General features: G+C 38.5%; 1 protein-coding gene across 13 annotated transcripts in view; it reads right to left on the reverse strand.

Moving 5' to 3' along the window:
- NCOR1 (nuclear receptor corepressor 1) overlaps positions 1-13,836 on the reverse strand; it is a 115,092-nt gene that overhangs the window by 16,353 nt on the left and 84,903 nt on the right. For 9 of the 13 annotated variants that reach the window (XM_075120947.1, XM_048823627.2, XM_075120946.1 and 6 more), the window contains 10 exons: positions 13,005-13,165; positions 12,029-12,149; positions 11,838-11,939; positions 11,040-11,140; positions 9,987-10,155; positions 8,448-8,591; positions 7,143-7,226; positions 5,822-6,078; positions 5,073-5,433; positions 459-683 (listed from right to left, as the gene is read on the reverse strand). In XM_075120947.1, coding sequence (XP_074977048.1) covers positions 459-683; positions 5,073-5,433; positions 5,822-6,078; positions 7,143-7,226; positions 8,448-8,591; positions 9,987-10,155; positions 11,040-11,140; positions 11,838-11,939; positions 12,029-12,149; positions 13,005-13,165 — 1,725 coding nt within the window. The remainder of the gene's footprint in view (positions 1-458; positions 684-5,072; positions 5,434-5,821; positions 6,079-7,142; positions 7,227-8,447; positions 8,592-9,986; positions 10,156-11,039; positions 11,141-11,837; positions 11,940-12,028; positions 12,150-13,004; positions 13,166-13,836) is intronic. The other 4 variants (XM_048823629.2, XM_048823628.2, XM_075120944.1 and 1 more) reach the window with 1 other exon arrangement.

Below are 13,836 nucleotides of genomic sequence, written 5' to 3' on the forward strand. Positions count from 1 at the left end.
TCTGGTAATCTCTGAATTACAGAGTGTTTCTCTCACAAAACTCTGAAGGATGGTGGTCCTCAGCATGCTTTTGTTTTATCCCCCAGGGTATATGTTTTTCTTGGATGCCTGCCATTCTTTTAACAAATACTTTACTTTAAAATATCCTCTGAACATCTCCCATTTATGATAAACACAAAAGATAATTTGACAGCTTCTTCTATAAGATCTTTGAAATGGAAAGGGAAAATCCTTTTGTTCTAATGGAGAGAATAGGTAGTATTAACCTAGGAATACTTTAAGAATATTTTGATTTAAAAAAATAGAAGAGGCCTCTTAGTAAAGTGTTGGGCAGAAGGTATAGCTCGTAGTAAATAACTTTTTAATTGTGGCTCCACTGACCTTTGCTTTTAACACACAATCTTTTCTGTATATTACTGAAGACCACAGTACTGAAAGGAAAAACAAAACACATTTACCAGGATCCAGAGCCCTGTGAAATTGCATGGCTGAATCTAAATGAGGGGGGAGATGGCTCCTGTAGACTTCTGGAGTAGATCCTCTATGATGGGAGTCAAAGGGACTGTGAGTTACTACAGGATCAACGCCTGGGACTGGAGATTTCGCTGGTACGCTCTCTCTCTGCGTTGGGGTAAGTGTGCTTTTCCTTTCATGATTAGCAGGCTTCCCAGAAGATATTCCAGCTAGAAAAAAAAACACTTGTAAGAAATACACTCCTGATAGTTGGTGAAGCTGTAAATGTTAATTAGCTCAAAAAGGGATCAGACACGACTGACACACTTCAGACTCCTGCACAATACTACACCAGTCAGAAAACACACCTTACACACCTAGAACAATTTGTGGAATCAGAATTTAGTGACTAAATTAATTCAGAAGGACACTATTAGATTTCAGATTAACATACCAGCTCAATCATCCACATATTTTAGTGCCTTAAGTGAGTAACAGTCCATATTCAAAAAAAAAAAATCCACACTCCCTGAAGAAACACCTTTGAAGTGACCCAGTATAAAGTATGAGTGGAGACTGAATTACCTCCTACCTCTATAAAAGTATGTTTGCCTTGGGCGAAAGTTTAGTGGTACAAATTTGAACAGAGGTGGAACGCTGAACAGTCCACCCTGCATAGTCCTGATCTGTCTGATGCCTGTAGATAAACAAAAGGCCTCAGGCTCTCATCCTAAGAGTCACCAAAATTCAATTTACATAAAGAATGAGCTGTCTTGACAAAAACAAACACAGGTGGGCTGATGTAACGACTTGATATAATTGCCCTTTTTTTTTGTTTCAGATGTGTGCATGGTGGTGGTGGTATTTTTTGATAATCTGAGGCCCTTCTGGGAATAGCTCTGGGAACCTGAAAAAGGAAAACTTGAAAAAAAGCCAGTGAAATTGCTCAACTATGTCAAAAAGAAAAGACAGCTAAACTTCTTCTGAGGAAACATAACATTTACTTTAATTGAAGAGAAGTGATATGTCCCAAACAGAATGAGACTAATAATTTGCCAAAAAGAATAAATATTTTAAAATTTAGCCATGGTAGAAAAATTGAAAAATTCAATTTTAAAGCTAAGTTGGGATTTTCAGACAGGACAGAGTAACATAAAACTGTACTGGATTTACATCAGTCTTATCTTACCAAGTGCCAAGGTATTAAGTAGTGCTGTTATAGTATCCTCTCCCTCTTTCCCCTCTCTCCCCCGCAAAAGATCAATAATTTTCTTTAACACCCTCCACTACTGAAATTCTCTACTGGATGCTTGAAAATGTTCCCACTGGACAAAACCCATTCCCTCCCTCCCCTTGTATTTTAGGAACAAAATGGAATATACCTCAGATTGATTTAGTGACATACGCATAGAAATGTCACCAAACATCTAACATGGCTCAACCTGTTTCTACAAAGCAGCAGTCCTGAAGATTTTTTAAAAAATCCTTAATGATTTGAAAGAGGTATTTTAAAATATGTAATCCTAAAGGCATTCCTTTACCAAAATTACAATAATTTTAGAGCTATGTCAAGTTGGTGAGGCCTCATCTGGAGTACTGTGTCCAGTTTTGGGCCCCACACTACAAGAAGGATGTGGATAAATTGGAGAGAGTCCAGCAAAGGGCAACAAAAGTGATTAGGGGTCTGGAACACATGACTTATGAGGAGAGGCTGAGGGAACTGGGATTGTTTAGTCTGCAGAAGAGAAGAATAAGGGGGGATTTGATAGCTGCTTTCAACTACCTGAAAGGGGGTTCCAAAGAGGATGGTTCTAGACTATTCTCAGTGGTAGAAGATGACAGGACAAGGAGTAATGGTCTCAAGTTGTAGTGGGGGAGGTTTAGGTTGGATATTAGGAAAAACTTTTTCACTAGGAGGGCGGTGAAACACTGGAATGCGTTACCTAGGGAGGTGGTAGAATCTCCTTCCCTAGAAGTTTTTAAGGTCAGGCTTGACAAAGCCCTGGCTGGGATGATTTAATTGGGGATTGGTCCTGCTTTGAGCAGGGGGTTGGACTCGATGACCTCCTGAGGTCCCTTCCAACCCTGATATTCTATGATTCTAAGTTTTGGGGAAGACTACATGACGGTGTTTCTAAATATTTAACGCCAATTGTAAAAGTAAATTATTGAAAACAAATTAAAGTTTTGTTTATTTTAAACAAATTTTTTATTTAGCTGCGACCTCTGTATTATATATTGAGCAATGGCTATTAGGTGTGGTTTAGAGACACTAGGCTAATTTGTATGTTAAGATGCTTTTTGACTTTTCCTGGAATTAATTCATGGTTAAATGCCTGAAAAAAAGAAACAACATCCTATGCAATTGGGCCAGAACTGGGAGCGGATGGGTCATTACACAAAGTAAAAACTATTTCCCCATGCTAATTTTTCCCCCCTACTATTACTCACACCTTCTCGTCAACTGTTGGAAATGGGCCATCCCGATTATCACTACAAAAGGTTTTTTTCTCCTGCCGATAATAGCCCACCTTAATTGATTGGTCTCGTTACAGTTGGTATGGCAACACCCATTTTTTCAGGTTCTCTGTGTGTATATACATACTTTCCTATTGTATTTTCCACTGCATGCATCCGATGAAGTGGGCTTTAGCCCACGAAAGCTTATGCCCAAATAAATTTGTTAGTCACAAGTACTCTTGGTTTTTTTAATTATGAACATACACACAGCACCCAAAACATATTGGGTGCTTTCCAGACACCAGAGTCTTTGCCCTCTAGAGCTTACAGTATGAAAGACAAAAGACATGAAGAGTGGGAGACCCAGATATAACAAGCAAGGAGTGTGGCCAAGTAACGAATGGCACAAGTGAGTTCCAGCTATTCCCTATTGGGCTAATTTCTTGTAAGCACTGTGGCAGAATCAGATCATCAAGAACAATCTGAATGCATAGAGCAGTGATATTAAAGACCTGCTCAAGGAAATGCATTCTGAGAGACAGAAACAGAGAATGTTGGGGGATGCAATTTCTCCAATGATGAGATGATTGTGGAAGAAACTAACAGTAGTTGCCTAGCTGGAGACTGGGCATCTCAGTCCTCCCTGCTTGAAGAAATGTAACTGTTCTAAGATACCTTTACAAAACTACTTTTATTCTGATGCCTGACCACTAAAGCAGATGAGAACTGACAAGGTGTTTAGCTTAGAAAAGAAACAGCTTTTGTATGGAGAGCCTGGTAATGGCCTTAATTCTCTCTTAAGCAAAGGGGGTCACAGATTATCAAATTGACTTCAGCCAATAAAAAACCCACTCCTGAGCAGAGTGGCTTTTTCAAAGTTATTTCCAAGTCTATAACCTTTTACTAGCTTTTCTTTTTTAAACACAAGAGCTGCAAGTTGTGCTGGGGTCCCATGTTTGTGAATATAATTAAGTTAGTGTGGCTTACAGGCTATAGCTTTCTATTACTTAAGCATTACTTGGCAGACAGTACAAGACATTTAAAATTTGTGACACTACAAAACAAACCACTAAATAGGTTATGACAACCAACCTGGCAAGGACACTGGCTAATATGGCCAGCTTTCTGTTAAACTGTGCTTAAAAAGATTTTGCTAGAATGGTGAAAAAGTGGTCTTCCAGGCAGTGTAAACCATGGCCTAACAGAGATCCACATCTTACAGGCAGCAAAACAACTTTCACGGTTTTAAAAGTACCTTCCATACTAGTCTGATTTGCTTTTTCTTTGGTACTTATTCTCCAGACCCCAGCTCTCTTTCAAAACTCCTCCTAAAAACTTACTTTTGTGGAATTGCCAAAAAACTCATTGGTAAGAATGAGTATGTGAAGTAATATTTAAAAAAAAACAACTAAACTATTAAGCAGTGTACATGACATATCAGTGTTATTACATAATCTATTTCTGTAACCTTGTCCAACTACACTCAGGAAAATTAAAGATGTTATTAGTTTTACTATTGATTTCAATGGGGCTAGGATTTCACCCTAGGAGTCAGAACTCCTGTGGCTTTAACTCCCTGCCTTATCACAAATTTATTGTGTGGTCGTGGACAAGTCACTAACAACTTTATGTTTCATCTTACCCTCTGTAAAATAGCTATAATGCTTACCTTACAGGGGTGGTGGTAAGTTCAAGTGAGACATTTTCAGTTCCTTGGGATCAACAGCATTATAAAAGCAAAAAAGATCACTAAGGGAAAGACTGAACCTTTACTGTAGTGAATGTACACATATATCAACCTTGCTAAGAACAGTAAACATGAGGCACATTCTAAGGTGTTGAAGCCCAAGATTAACACTGTGGGAGGGTTACAAAACCCAGTGTGAACAGAAAGGTTTTCATTATTTAATTTCAATTAATGTTGGGTTTTTTTAAGAACACTCCTGTTCATGGCTAGCAAACCAAATCCAACAGAACTGTGACAGTTCCTAAGAACAGAGTGAAGTGTTCTATAAATAAATTTAATAACCTATTTTTAAAAAAGCAAATGTCCTTGTATGCTTTACCCAAACAGTGCTCAATCTACAGAAATAAGACATTTTAAGAATTGTTATGATTTTCAATGGTCAGCTTACACTGGGCAAGAAAGGATAACATACCTTCAGTAACTCTGTTCATCATAGGTGAACTCCTGGACATAGGGCTTTGATAGTTCACAGGAGTCCTCCTTGCATTGGTGTCATCATAAATCCCAGGGCTCAACTGTGATTTGGGAGTTTCATGAAGAGTTGACCTGAGGACAGAGGTGCCAGAACTGACCACCGATGTATGACGGGAACGTACAGCCTCCCCAGTCTTTACATCTTCATATTTTGCTCGTTCTACCGCCTTCACATTTTCCGGTACCATTTCCAGCTGAGGCATTCCACGGGGCAGTTTACTTGGTCCAGTGATTAAAGATTTTACATTGTGTTTGATAGCAGACTGGCCGGAGTTGCTTTCATATTTTATGGGCGTACCCTAAAGAGGAGCAGAAGACCATCAGCAGCCAAGGTCATCCTATCAGCTTTCCACTGATGCTAGGAGATCATCTTATAATTTGTTTTTAATCTTTTGTGTTACATACTTACATGAATTTTATGGTATTTGATGCAACTGGATGTTGAACACAGCTACAGTACTTGCTACATCTTATACAAACTGCCCAGCACTCTTGTCAAAATGATACATAATTCCCAGGTTTTTACCAATACATGGAGAAAATGTTTTCAAACTTAATTAAAAACACATAACTGTCTATTTTCAGCTAACGAGACATGTATTTCTTAAATGCAACAAATACCCTGAATGGAATTACCATTGAGTACCAAGGCAGCAGTAAGAGTCCAGTCCTGGTTTGCATTGTTACCTGAGAAATGGAGCCTTCCATAATTGGCCTTGCACTTTGTACTATTTCAGGAGTCTTGCGACTTTCTTGGCTTAAAAGGTCCTGTCTTGGGATTTCGTGGATGGAACGGCCCATTTCTTTAATGGTAGTGACTCCATCATACGGCTTTCCCTTGGTTATGGCTCCTTCAAACGTCCGTATGGGAGGAGACTCTCTCTTAATCTGTTTAGGATACTTCAGGCCTTCTTCAAAACTCTCAGCTGTTGCTCTTGGTGTACCTTGTGTGGAAGGAAAATAAGTTAACCAAGTCTTTAGTATGTTAACGGCCACTGAAAGATTGTTTTGCACATTTAGCAAACTGCAAATACCAATCACAAACTGGAACTCTGACCTCCCTCTACAAATGGGTCTAACCCAGAGGTGGGCAAACTACGGCCCATGGGACCGTCCTGCTTGGCCCTTGAGCTACTGGCTGGGGAGGCTAGCCCCCGGCCCCTCCCCTGCAGCCTCAGCTCACTGCGCCGCCTGTGTGCCGGCCCACCGCTCCGGCCGGGCAGTGGGGCTGCAAGGTTTTTTTGCTCTGAGCGGCATGGTAATGGGGCGGGGAGCAGTTGGATAAGCGTGGGAGTCCCGGGGGGCCTGTCAGGGGGCGGGGGTGTGGACAGGGGTCGGATCGGTCAGGGGACAAGGAGCGGGGGGGGTTGGAGGCTCTGAGGGGGGCGGGAAGTGGGAGGGGGGTGGAGGCCAGGCTGTTTGGGGAGGCACAGCCTTCCCTACCCGACCCTCCATACAGTTTTGCAACCCCGATGTGGCCCCTCGGGCCAAAAAGTTTGCCCATGCCTGGTGTAACATAAAGAACAGAGAAGACTGCAATATAGAAAGAGAAGCAGGAAGTACTTTTTTTTTTTTTAAATGAACTAATTTTACCACTAAAAGCCATAAGGGAACAGTACTAAGCAATGGTTTAAGACACCGGATGGGTCAGGCGTGCTCTCATATGCTAAAAGCAAAGGCAGCAACACGCTCCTCAAATGCTTCCTTATAAGATGATGTTATTTTTATTCAGCACCTGAAGATGCGAAATGCTAAAATATACTTTTTTCAATTTTACAAATTTCCTCATGTAAAATAGCTCCCCATCTACCAATTCTTGCACAAAAACTTAATGTACAATATGTATCAATAACTAACAGGAAGCTTATGCATGGAAAACACTCATCTCTCTACTAAAAGGTTTTAACTTTTGCATGGCTACCATTGTCAGCAACTAGGTAGGGTGCAGCAAGTCAGACTTCTAGGATCAATAAGTTAATGTCAGCCTCTACACTACTGAAAACTTTACCTTGCATTATAGAGCCAGACAGCACAGTCCTCTCCTTCAGTTCTGCATGAGGGCTGCCCCTAGGCAGTGTACGGCATATTAACCCTAAAAAGGTTATTTGGCTGAGTTAGAGAATTAAATACAAGAATGATAAAGTACATGCTACCTACCTAGCTACTGACATAATTTACTATCTGCACTGCAGTTGTGACTAGAGGCCCCAGCCCCATTCTGCTAGGCACTGTACAAGCTTAAGAGACAGTCTCTGCCCTAACAAATTTAAAGGAAGCATATGCCCCGCCCCATTACTATAGTATTTAAACATATACAAGACACTGGTCTTGGGGAAAAAGAAGAGTAACGCTTTCCAAACTGTAGTAGTTGCTTTTCCTGCACTCACCCTAATCCAGTCTCCTCACTTGGTGATGCAGAACATTTAGGAGACATGTGAAGCAGAACAATGACTGGTTAAAACCCCCATTCTATCTTTAAAGATGACTTAACATGGGGACCATCTAAAAGAAGCTGAAATGAAGAGCCAAAGAGAAATTTAACTCAAACATCAAGACCCCCTAAAGCACAATTCTGCATAGGCTGTGGAGAAAAAGTGGATCAGAGAGGTATAAGACTGGCATTCAGTACCAGTCTTAGGTTCTCCCACTCCAAAGAAATCAGGAGTACACACCAGAAAGTTAAAGCTAGCAAGTAAATATTTTGGGATATAATCTGTAATCCTCTCCGAACTGCATTTCTCCATCTCACTAAGAGGTATTCAGATGTTCCCTACAGGTTAAATGAAGAGGGAACTAAGAGTTCATGTGACTGGTAAGGAGGGAGTCTCTTCCACTTGGTTCTACAGTGCTTAGAGGAACATTTCTTTGCCTCTTCTACTCCCAAAAGGCACACAGGAAAGTTAAAGGCTTACAGTTCAACTTCACCATTACTATCTCGGTTGGGTCATGGTTTAGGAAATCAGTCATTTTGCATCAAACCAAAAAAATCCAGTGATGCTCTGTTATATAAATATTGGCAGCTGCACAAGTCTTAATTAATAGATGTCAGGCAAAACAAAGTAATACAAAGAAGTATTTGTTGTATTGCTGCTACTATCTAGTCCGCTACTTCTATGCTACTAGTTATCTCTTCGCCAATAACAATAGCTCTAAAATGCTTTTACGCCTCTGTTAATATCAAGTTACAGTGATTTGATTTCTACCTTTAAGTCTCCTTTCTCTTCCAGTTTACTGTATAAATATCCTCTTGATTTAGATCTACCCCAATGTACTTGTTATTAAGGCACATAGTATATTTAAAATAGGTGCTTACCCTCTAATGGTGCAGACACTGGAGACTCCCTCATTGACATTCCTTGTTTAATATTTCCTTCCATCGTATCATAACTTCTCTTTAAACTGATTTCATGAGCAGTCCTTGGACTCCTGGTTCCTTCTCGGACGTTCTTAATAGCTGCTAAATTATACAGATGTGTAGTAAGGAAAAGGTGAGAACATAACATAACCAAGCTATCAATTACACAGTAGAACCTTGATACAGGATACCAAAAACTTATTCTAACAATGTTTACCTTTTCAATACTGTACCCAAACATATTTAAATGCCTTTTTAACACTCATCTTTTACTACTTAAATCTTGTAATATTACTTTAGCAAATAAATATTTGTGTCTACAATATTTTGATCTGAAGTTTGAATTTTAATGTTAAAAGGATAACTTATTTCCTCTAACTCTCCTGAGTTTGTAATACTCTCTATTCTTTAAAGGAAGTGTTATTTTGACATTTTCACATTTGTCAACTAATTTTTTAAAACTAATGTAGAAATTAAATACTAGTGTCAGTTTTTATCTCCTTCAGTTATACACTGTGTAAGACCCATCACACCAAGGTCACCTTTCTGGATGATTCTAATAATTTATGATCCCAATACTGCAAGCTGAACTAGGCAGGTGGACCCCTCAACCCACATGGAGTCCCACTGACTTCAGGGAGGCTCTGTGAAAGAGTCTTCCTATGTTAGATACAATACTCCAGTGAGGTTATGTTAGCTGTGGGAACAGCTTGTTTGATGACTGCTTCTGAAAATCCACCAGGGAAACTGCAGGTTTTTTGTAGGTCTTCTAAAAATACCGTGTTTGGGGGTTTTTCATTCTTCCAAGTGGAATGGAAGAACAAAATATTGAGTATTAAGGAACTATAAAAGCCTTCTCCACTAAGATTAGAACAGTCTTAAAGCAGTTTAAATTTTGGCTTAAATATATGGATACTCTCCCTTTATATAAGAAAACCTATTATACATTATTCCAACACACACACACACACACACAATGTTAAAATGTTGGTTTGAAAAGGTATCTGTATTTTAAGGATAAAATCCTTACAAGAATATTGTAATTATTTTTTAAAAAATAAGAAGCCTGGAAATTCAAGGCGTAGGGTAATTTTAATTTAAGGGTTTGGATAGTGTGCAATAAATAATTCACGGGGGTTATATATTTAATGATGAAGACAAAACAAATATTGAACTGCTCAGTCAATGAGGCAGCTCTGTCCATCCTGTGTGGAAAAACCATGATCTCATAACGTACTATTATCATTATACACATGCACAATGGGGCAGAATTAAGGTTGCATAGGCAACCTTCATTGACATTTCCTAACTTTCAAGTGCTTGACTTTGCAATCTTAGCATTCGTTTAGCTGAGTGGTTTTTGTATGGAATTATATGTAAAAAAATAGAAAAATAACGGATTCCTAACCTGAAATCCACAGATTTGATAGAAGAGGAAACTCAGTTGCAATTTTAAACTATGGACCAGTTATACTACTCCGATATATAAATACTTACTATCATATGATAAGATATGCCCACTCTTGCCTTCATAAATAACATGGCCTTTGGCTGCAGCTTCCTCTCGGCACTTCTCAGGGCTGCTGTCTTCAGTAGCCAGTCGGGTGATGGTTCCTTTCAGCAATGCATCAGCAGCAATGCCAGACTGGGACAATGCTGGTGTACCCTGCAATCAAATCAATTAAGTATAATTCTGAACATACGTATGTAAGATACCGAAAACTGGGCACCAGAGAACAAGAAGTGTAGCTTCAGGCCTATAATCCTGATTCCTCTAATCAGAAATTTCAGGTACAGTTCCTGGTATTTCATGTAATAGTACTAGTGCAGAGGAGTATATTTTGCACTGCCACTTTATGAATTTTTTTTTAAAATGACAATGGGGAACGCTATATTACATCATTCCTTTGTGACCGGGAGCTTTTTTTTGGACATACTACAACAACTGTTTTGGGGGAAATGGAACATCTACTTAGCTATACTATTATCCAAGATCATTAGGCTGTACTTTATCTTCAAACACTACATACTAATGTATCCTCAGACTCTGATTATAAAAATCAAGAAAGGGAGTTACCAACTCAGAGGGTGTTCTGTTTGCTCATTAACTGTGCCTACTCCCTTTGTATGCACAAGCCACCATAAAACTAAAAATAGAATGTTACTTGTATCTTCGCATTAGAAAGACAAAGGGATTTAAGAATTAGTTATGTTGTTCCTGGGATTTTATAACAGCATCTGTGCAAAGCTGATTACCAAGATTTATTTCTTAATTCTTGCACTGCAAGGATTTTACTCAGATGTGAAGTAAGGTACAGCTAACAAGTCTTCATTTAGAACTACTACAAAACCTGTGATATTAAGCTAAAAGTTAGACATGCATGATAATTCTTTGTCAGAGGTGATATCCTGGCATTATTGACTTCAATGGTGTTGGAATTTCACTCTTGGAGTGTTTATATTTACCTATGCAAAGATGTTAAGGATTATTTTTAAAAATAAGTACCTCTGTGCTAGTACCAAACAATAGAAGGTAAAGGGGAAAAAAACCTGAGTAATGGAGCCTCGCAGAGAAGGGATGGTTTCAACAGGAACTTTGTTGGCTGGAGTTCCTCGTGTTATACTTCCTTCTTGTATGGCTGTTGTGGTACCTGAATCAAAATTAAATGAAAACCAATAAATAAGGCCCCCATCAATTCAACTGGCAACTAAAACAAATTATTTGCTTAAAATAATTGAAAGTTCTCTCCAAGGTGACAACTTAAAAAGTCAAACTATCTGAATTTTTTTAAAATGTATTATTGCTATAGGTCTATATATAACAGAAAGATGAGAAATAAAATGACAGTTTTCTTACAGTGGGTCTTTATCAGTATTTTTATGTATAGTCAGTTTCACTGTTTTACCTAGGTCTTCTAAACAAGAAGGGAGAGCTAGTGGCAGGCTTATTCCTAAAACATATTTTAACCTGTGGTTTTCATTTTTACTATTAATTGACTACATTTTAAACTAACAGTACCCCTTTACTTATTATTTGTTAATTTCACATATGTAGATATACCAGATATTTCAAAGAACATTTGCAAGGCAGAAAGACTCAAAATTAAAATTTTTAAAGACTACTAATTATAAATGCTCTTTGTAAGACATATGCACTCACAGAGAACAGTATATAGGAAGCCTGGAATAGCACTTGGATACCCGGCCTTGAAAAGGCCAACAATAGTCAGTAAATCTCAAGAGATTTTATGGCAAGTCAAGTAGTGAGGACTATAAAAATTAACTGACTTATTTTCATCAGCCTTGACAAATTAAAATTCATTACTCAACACATGAGTATTTCTTTACCTCGGACCACACCTTCATGCTGTGCCCTGACCAAGAGGCCCTCAGGCTGGGAATTCTGGCTTCTGGGAGAGAACTCTTCTTGCTTGATGTAGGGTATGGAAGCTAGTTAGAAAAAAAAGACAAAATTAATTTTGCCACTATTAATGCGCAAAACTTGCATATAATGTTTATGTTGGCTTTAGTTTTCCTACCAGGTTTGGCAGACTCCTGTTGCCTCGGCAGGCCAAGAGATATGGATCCCACAGATGGCTTTGCTGGTTCTTGACTATAAGAAGCTTGACTATGGGATGTTAAGTAAGTGCCAGGTGTTCCCTAGAAGAATAAATCATTTTGATAAATTTTATTTTTGGGTAATGAATAATATTAAATTACTACTCGCATATTAACATTACAGACTGTGCTTTAGTTTTTAATTATTTAAATGGAAATAAATGATGAGCTGACCAAAATATCTTGTACTGCTACATAATTATAACAGGAACTCTAGACAGCCTAACACATCTCCTGCAGTATTCAGAACAAATATTGAACAGGAATAAATAAGCCAACTCAGCCAGTGAGCAGCTACAAAAAGTTCTTTCCACCCCCACAGGTTGCCCATGTGACTCCTGGCTGGTAAAGGTTTGGGATGGGTTCAGTTTCAATACTGGAGTAAATATAACACTGACTGGACACCATTAGCTTCATTGCCAACTGTCATTCTGTAGACAGTATAAAAGCAAATGGCATTTAATGCCATTCTGCTGATAGAAGTCACTCATTTTTAGTTCTGTACTGCTCAGATGTTATACAGTTTTTAGCACTGGTTTACCTATAAATGAACTAGTGCATTCATTTTCTATGTGGAAAGATGCCTCTGTCTTAAGAATTTAGAGCAAGGGTGGCCAAATGCAGTCTACAAAATTCTACTGTGCAGATTACCATGGCTCTCATCTTTAGTTCTTAGGTGCAACCCCGGGAGACTACAGGTCCTAACCAACTCAGTCTATTAAAGATGAAGGCTACAATCTGCCTCACTTTATGAAAGGAAACTGCAGTTCTTGGGTTTTTGGTAGGCTGGCCACGTGGCTCTTAGTTGGAAGAAGAATAAACACCATGCTGGAGATATGAAGTTGGGAGCAAGAATATATTAAACTTAGAAGTTGCTGCTGAGTAATGTTCTCTTACTTGTGAGATTGAGCCTCCCATAATGAATGATGGTTTTTCTGATGGCATAGTAGTTTTGGAGGATGGAATGAGTGGAGGTGGTGGTCTGGTTGGCCGGGTCGTTGGGAGCCGGACCCCTTCAGGTATATTTGTTATTACTTGATGAGGAGCAGGCTGGAGAACTTTTAAAGAAAAAGTTTTGTTAAACAATACAGCCCATTTCTGGCTCTATCATTCACTACACAAACAATCTTAAAAACAGAAACAAGTGTAATACTTAATCTTACTGTGTACAAGAAGAACTGCTTAGTGGTATGTCCTACAACATTTTTAGACGGATTTTTCCTCTGCAATTCTTCATGGCGTATGTAGTTAAATTTAGTGGAATTGAACTTGGCATCAAAGTATAAAAATAAATAGCAATATCTACATTTTAAAACAACTTTAAAATTTAAACTTTCAAGCAAAGTGGACCAAGTTTTCACCGTACAGGTTTTTTTCCCCACAACCATTTTTGTTCTTAATACTTGATTAGATTTGGGCTTAATTTCATTTAGTCTTTCCTTAATTTGTCCTCTGTTACGGTCCAACATCACACTCTGGGGAAAAAGAACTATAACAAATGTTATACACATTTCTGGATTGTGGGTTATTTTTCCATAGTTGACAGAATAGCTAGAGTCTATTAAAAACACTTCTTATCAGGTACTAATGTATATTTTAACAGGTTCTACTTTCCTTTTTCCTTCCCCCATTCATATCATATTGGAGAATTCTTTTTTGCAAGTTAAAATAAAATCCTCATCTGCCATTTTGGCTCTACGCTGGAGCTTTAATAAATTTCAAAACCCCA

Source organism: Caretta caretta, chromosome 17 (genome assembly GCF_965140235.1).
Source record: "Caretta caretta isolate rCarCar2 chromosome 17, rCarCar1.hap1, whole genome shotgun sequence".
Lineage (NCBI taxonomy): Eukaryota > Metazoa > Chordata > Testudines > Cheloniidae > Caretta > Caretta caretta.